The 6211-nt window shown below is 50.3% G+C and overlaps 1 protein-coding gene across 1 annotated transcript; it reads right to left on the reverse strand.

The window, feature by feature from the left end:
• Positions 1-380: 380 nt before the first annotated feature.
• BNIP1 (BCL2 interacting protein 1) lies at positions 381-5076 on the reverse strand. Its single transcript, XM_058815268.1, has 6 exons — positions 4985-5076; positions 4812-4904; positions 4453-4544; positions 3509-3610; positions 2706-2824; positions 381-1011 (listed from the first exon to the last, which is right to left on the reverse strand). Exons 1-6 carry the CDS (start codon positions 5069-5071, stop codon positions 815-817), a joined length of 690 nt encoding a protein of 229 aa, XP_058671251.1. The 5' UTR covers positions 5072-5076; the 3' UTR covers positions 381-814.
• Positions 5077-6211: the final 1135 nt, after the last annotated feature.

Raw genomic sequence — 6211 nt, forward strand, 5'->3', positions numbered from 1 at the left:
AACACAAGGATTCATCAATATGGAAACCACATCCACTCTGTCCAGTCTGCCTGTTCCAGGGCCACAAAATAGGAGTAAAACCCTCCAAGTTCCAAATGCCCCCCTTGGCAGTAATACTGCAAAGATAAAGGATGAAGTTATATAAAGAAAAGGAGGAAAAGGGGTTTTGATTTTAGTAGATTGCCAATCTAATTTTCTTAACTGTTGTTTGAATTCAGAGTAACAAGTGGGGTTCCCATTTTTGCTTTGCTCAGAGCGCTCCCAAAACCAGAGGGACAGAGCAAGGCTGTGTTATGCTCCCAGAAAAACAATCCATAAGCAACCACTGCTGCTAAAGAAAAAACAGAATTTTTACACTGAAAGGCTCTTTTAAACAAAACTCTGTTGACATGAATACAATAAATATTTTATTAATGGAATGTTGAGGTTTTTCTCTTCCATCCTTCCTCTTACTCTCAGCACCTTACACACAGATGGCAGAGCAGCTTCCAGTCCAAGCCAAGGACAAAACTTCATTTCAAGGCAGAAATCAGTGAGAGGCTGAAAGTTCAGACTGGCACCTATGAGTGCCCAGTCCCTCAGGTGCTTGCTTCCCCAAACCCACGGGCAAATTGGCATTTCTTCTTTCCAAGCATGATCTATCAATCTCTTCTGAGGCAGCTCACCAGCTCCATGGGGACAGCACAAATTCCTGCCTACTCTAACGCTCCTCCAGCCATTGCAATATCCTTTTATTATTTCATTTAAAAGCCCCACCGTTATCAACCATCTCCTTCTGATTATTTTTTTTAATAGTTCAGTGATTGTTGGGATTTTACAAAAACGGGAAGAGTCTCTTTTTGAGGATGTAGAGCACAGTGGCCAGGAAGAGGGCGAGGGCCAGGAAGATGAGCAGCTTGTCCGTCAGCTCCCGGCGGTTGTACTTGGTGATCAGCTTCCTCCCCAGCTGGATGGTGCCAGACATGGACTTGAATTCCTCATTTGCCTCCAGGATGGTTCGGGAAGAATTGGCTGAAATTAAAGGGGAACAGAAAAAAAAATTTAAATCAGCATGTTGTGCTTTAAAAATACCCAGCAAAGTGTGTAAGGATATTTGGTAACACAGTGCCTGAGAGATCCTTCTGGGTCAGGCTGACTTGTGGGTGAGACTGACACAGAGTTCTCACAGCTCAGGAGTGCAAAGTGAAATAAGAGCACTGAAAGGATTAAAGATACTACGGAAGTTCCTGAATTTTGAATTTTTGGGTTAGCAGGTCAAATCTAGTTCAGGTTTTTCAGGCAGCACTGCTGGAAGCAGAGTGAAACAGGAATGGTGCTAGAGAGAGAAATCACCAGCAGCAGCAGGAAAGGGAAATAATTGAATATATTAATTGCACCACTGAAAGTGCTCCCCCAAGCCCCAGCAGTAAATCAGTGTGGGCTTGCAGAATTATTCAGCTCAAACAGTTTTTAATAGGCATTTCTGAATGAGCAATTCACACAGAGCAATTTTTTTGCCTAATAAAAACAAGAAGGGTCAACTAGAAGTGTGTGAGAAAACACACATGTCCCAAACTCCTCAGCCTTGCTCCTTTCAAAGCAAAAGCAAAAGCCCTGGAATGCCCTTTTTTCTGCTTTACAGAAAGCACAGCCTGCAGGACAGTGCATTACCCTACACTGCCCTGGCTGCTCACAGAAAGGTCAAATCCAGCACTGTCTGGTTCACAAAAACAGAGCAGAAGCAGGTCTGCAATATTTTGCAAAACACTTTGTCCCATCCCATTTCAAGAGGCATTTTGATCCAAGTGAAAACAGAAAACTTGTTTGCCAGAGTTAATGACAAAGCAGAGCTTCCCTGCCTCAAACCCTCACTGCATCCTAGGGAATGCTCGGGAAGCAGGAATTCCCATTGCTAACTCAGAATTTGCAGCTGGGATTTGTAAACGACCTTGGGTAGTTTTTCCCTTGATGAATTCCAAGTGCTGACCATTCAGGAACAGGGTGAAAAAGTGCCTGCCAAACTGTCCTTTTAATGGGAGAAGAACAAACTGTGCCCAGCTGCCAGCCTCACATGGGGCAGAAAGCAAGGGGGACAAACTTGAGTTATTTATCCTTGTCTTTAAAGTTCCCTCCTGCCCAAAAGCACAGCTAGGAAGAGGCCCAGGCAGCAACTTGTGAATGCTCCATGAATCACCAGTTCTGACAGGTCACTTGATTTATGGTTTGGGAGTTGAAGCCAAGGACTGGGTGAAATCTTGGTTTCACAGTCCCTGATGCACTGCTGACAGAGCAAGTGACCTCAGGTTCAAGGCACTTGATCTTGGTGTCTCAGCCATCCCAGCTGGAGCCTGGCTGGAGCAGCCCTGCAGACACTCCTTGCTCTGTGCAGGGACCTGAATCCTTTTGTTCCCTCTGCCGTCCCCAAATCTGTGCCAGGACAGTGGCACAGAGTAACACCAGACTCACTCTGGGCACTGTGTGAGCTCAGTTTGCTTTTACAAGAAACCCAACCTCATCCTGATCCCTCTTCCTTCTCATGATCATGACACAGAAACTCCACACAAAGTACACTGATATTTCCTGTTTATGTCCAGCTGTTAGAGGAGCCTGCTGGCCAGTCTTTAATCATCACTGCAGCACATTGTCCCACTCTGCTCCTCTCCCCAGGCTGACAGAGCTGAGCAAAGGTGCTTCCATCACCCTCCATGCCCAAACTCCAGCTGTACCTAAGGTCTGCACAGTCTCCTCGCTCTGCTGCACCTGCTGGGACATCATCCTGCTGATGCCCATCAGGCTCTCTGTGATGTTGCTTGCACTCTCTGCCAGACTTTCCTTTGTGGTCTTCCTGAAAAGAGAAAAAAAGCAAAGCAGGAAGAGATTTCTTTTTTTGATACTCTGGGAAAATGCTGTTGATAGGGAGATGAGAGCAATACTTGTCACTAAACATCTCTGCAGTGTACAGTGTACTGGTTCTCACTGCATGAGAAATTCAGATTGTTTTTGCTAAACAATAAAGAATAATCACAAAATATGAAACTCCTGAGCCCAAATAACAGCCCAGAATTTCACAGGGCCCTGAATTTCACCACTTGTTCACTCAGGACTGTGTAAGTCCATGAGTTGCTATGGGAGCACCAACACAAACCCATTTTATCATCCTGAGTATCCCAGCTGTTGCTTTCAATACACACCCCCACACACTCACATCCAGTTCTGGATGTGAAAAGAGCTTGGATAATGAGCAGGTCTTATTTAGAACCTATCTGGAATTAATGTAAAAGACTTTGTAAAGAATTTGTAAAGCTATGAAGGTTAATTTATCCCCTTTTCTGCTTAGACATGCCAAGAAAACCTGAATTCATCACAATCCTTAACAGCCCAAATCTCCACAAAAGGGAAATGCACTTAAAAAAGAAAAGCTACACTTGATATAATTAATAACTTAAAAAGACTATGTCACTTCCATTTAAAATGAGTGAATATAGGAGACATTGCTTAAATCCCACAGTACAGTGGGACAGTCCAATACCTTTGTCTCAAGACATCTCTTCCCTGCAGCAGCTGATCTTTCTCAGAGTTGTCAATAGCAATTTTGCAGGCCAGATTTGCCTTTCTCCAGGCTGCCTGGTTGCTGAAATCACAAGAGCAGAGTGTTGTAATGTGATGGCAACACCTTGCAAGCGCAGACAATTTTCACAAAGCAACCACCACTATAAGTGGGCACCCCTGATACATGCAAGGACCCTCAGAACCCAATAAACACTTGGGCTGGAAAATACTTCCAGGGTCATCAAGTCCAAGCTGTGCCCCATTCCCACCTTGTCCCCAGCCCAGAGCACCGAGTGCCACCTCCAGCCCTTCCTTGGGCACTCCAGGGATGGGGATCCAACCCTCCCTGGGCAGTTCCAGTGCCTGAGCCCCCTTTCCATGGGGAAATTCCTGCTGTGCCCACCCTGAGCCTGCCCTGAGCCCCCTTTCCATGGGGAAATTCCTGCTGTGCCCACCCTGAGCCTGCCCTGGCACAACTTTAGGCTGTTTCATTCTCTCATCCTGGATGCCCACCTGGCTGTCCCCTCCTGTCAGGAGCTGTGCAGAGCCAGAAGTTCCCCCTGAGCCTCCTTTTCTCCAGGCTGAGTCCCTTTCCCAGCTCCCTCAGCCCCTGACCTTCTCTGTATTCCTACACACAACAAAAACATTCCATCCTGACATTCCCGCTCCTCAGTGTAGCATTTAAGAACCAAGGGAAGAAGAAAACTGAGCCAGACTCCTAAGCCACCTTCTTTGAGCTCAAAGGGTCAGACCAGAGTCAGGAAGTCAGGGCAGGAGAAGGGAGCTGAGCCCTTTCTGTCCCTGACCTCTCGGTCTGGCACAAAACACGTGGCAGGGGCTGGGCTTCCAAAGCAGACGCTGCACCAAACCCAGCCAATCTCTGCTTACAGCGGGCTGGGGAACAGCCCCAGCTGCCAGACCCACCTGAGCATTTGCTTCTTGTGGTTCTCCACCTCCCGCAGCAAGGCTTGTTTCTCCGACTCCTTGTCCTGCTCCTTGGCCATCTGCTCCAGCTCCTTCGGCGGAGAGCACAAACACCAGAACCTCAGCAGCCACCCGCAGCTCGCACAGCCCAGCCCCGGCCGGGGAGCGGGTTCGGAGAACATTTATCTGATAATCCTGGGCTGCGACTCCCCAGATCTCAGCCGGGACCCCCAAAACATTCGCAGAACAGCCCCAAACCCCGGCAGGAACCCACAGCCGAGATCCTCCAGCCCTAAACCACAGCCGGTGGGCCCGGAGCACAGCTCGGTGCCCTCAGCAGCCCCGGCCGGGCCCCTCACCTGGATGCGGCCGCGGAGGTGTCGGAACTTCTCCTTGACGGCGGCATTGAGCTCCGTGAGGGCGCTGAGCGGCCCCGGGCAGTCCCGGATGTCCTGGAACACAACGGCGCGGTCAGCGCGGGCCCGGCTCTCCCCGAGGCCGTGCCGGGGTGTCCCGCGGCTGGCGGCGGTACCTGCACGGCCGCCTTGATCTCCAGGTCGAATTTGACGATTTCCTGGTGGCAGACCCGCAGCGGCACCGCCGCGGCCGCCGCCGCCATTTTGGCCGGGCAGGGCCGGGGCGGGCCGGGCGCGCGCGGGCGCCCCCTGCGGGCGGCGGGCGGGGACGCGCGGGGCTGAGGGGACGTGGCGGGGCCGGAGCCATGGCGGGGAATGTGCAGCTCCAAAGGGAGAAACGGCACAATTCCAGGATCTCTGAGGTTATAAAACACCTCCGAAACCCATCGAGCCCAAACTGTGCCTGATCCCCACCTTGTCCCCAGCCCAGAGCACTGAGTGCCACCTCCAGCTCTTCCTTGGACACTCCAGGGATGGGCACTCCAACCCTTCCTGGGCAGTTCCAGTGCCTGAGCTCCCTTCCCATGGGGAAATTCCTGCTGTGCCCACCCTGAGCCTGCCCTGAGCCCCTTTCCATGGGGAAATTCCTGCTGTGCCCACCCTGAGCCTGCCCTGAGCCCCCTTTCCATGGGGAAATTCCTGCTGTGCCCACCCTGAGCCTGCCCTGGCCCAGCCTAAGCCATTCCCTCTCCTCCCGTCCCTGTTACCCCCGGCTGTTCCCTCCTGTCAGGAATTATGCAGAGCCAGAAGATTCCCCTGGAGAAGTTCCAGGTTTACATCCAAGAGCCTCCTTGGGCTCCTGGCCAGGCTAACACTGGTTAGGAGCAGGGTGGGGGAACGCAGGGTCATTTCTGCACCCCCGAAATGAGAATGCTCTTTGCTTTTCTCACACACTCACCCCTGGTGCTGTTCCTTCCCTCTGCCCTCGGGCCATTTCCACGGGAGCTGCGGGGAGCAGTTTCTCCAGGCACTAACCCAGCTTCTCCAGATGCTCCCACACCGACCCAGCAGTGCTGCGAGGCAGCTCTGAGCATGAGGAAGGAAAATCCAGATATTTCCTTACCTAGCTGTCATCCCTTCCAAAGGAAATTTCCTGGAAATACCAAGATGTCAGGGACTCAGTTCAAGGTAGCAGAAGCCATTCACTATCATTCCACACAATGACTCGAGACAATATTTCCTCCACAATTTTTATTTTAAATTACAAAGGATGTTGCATACATTGATGAATTTGTATCTGAATAGAAGTGCTAGGGATCAAGGGTGACAGAGTAAACAAAGTCAATAGTTTAATTGTGCCTCTTTTCAAAAAAATAAAACTGCACAACTATTAACCAACATTT

The sequence above is a fragment of the Ammospiza caudacuta genome, chromosome 16, assembly GCF_027887145.1.
Source record: "Ammospiza caudacuta isolate bAmmCau1 chromosome 16, bAmmCau1.pri, whole genome shotgun sequence".
Classification (NCBI taxonomy): Eukaryota; Metazoa; Chordata; class Aves; order Passeriformes; family Passerellidae; genus Ammospiza; species Ammospiza caudacuta.

What these genes read in the sequence shown, in the direction of transcription:
- BNIP1 (XM_058815268.1), bottom strand. Translation starts at nt 5,071, where the DNA reads ATGGCGGCGGCGGCCGCGGCGGTGCCGCTGCGGGTCTGCCACCAGGAA. An exon ending in AGATCAAGGCGGCCGTGCAG is followed by an intron (nt 4,905 to 4,984) that starts GTACCGCCGCCA and finishes GTTGTGTTCCAG; the next exon opens with GACATCCGGGACTGCCCGGG. An exon ending in CACAAGAAGCAAATGCTCAG is followed by an intron (nt 3,611 to 4,452) that starts GTGGGTCTGGCA and finishes TTGTGATTTCAG; the next exon opens with CAACCAGGCAGCCTGGAGAA.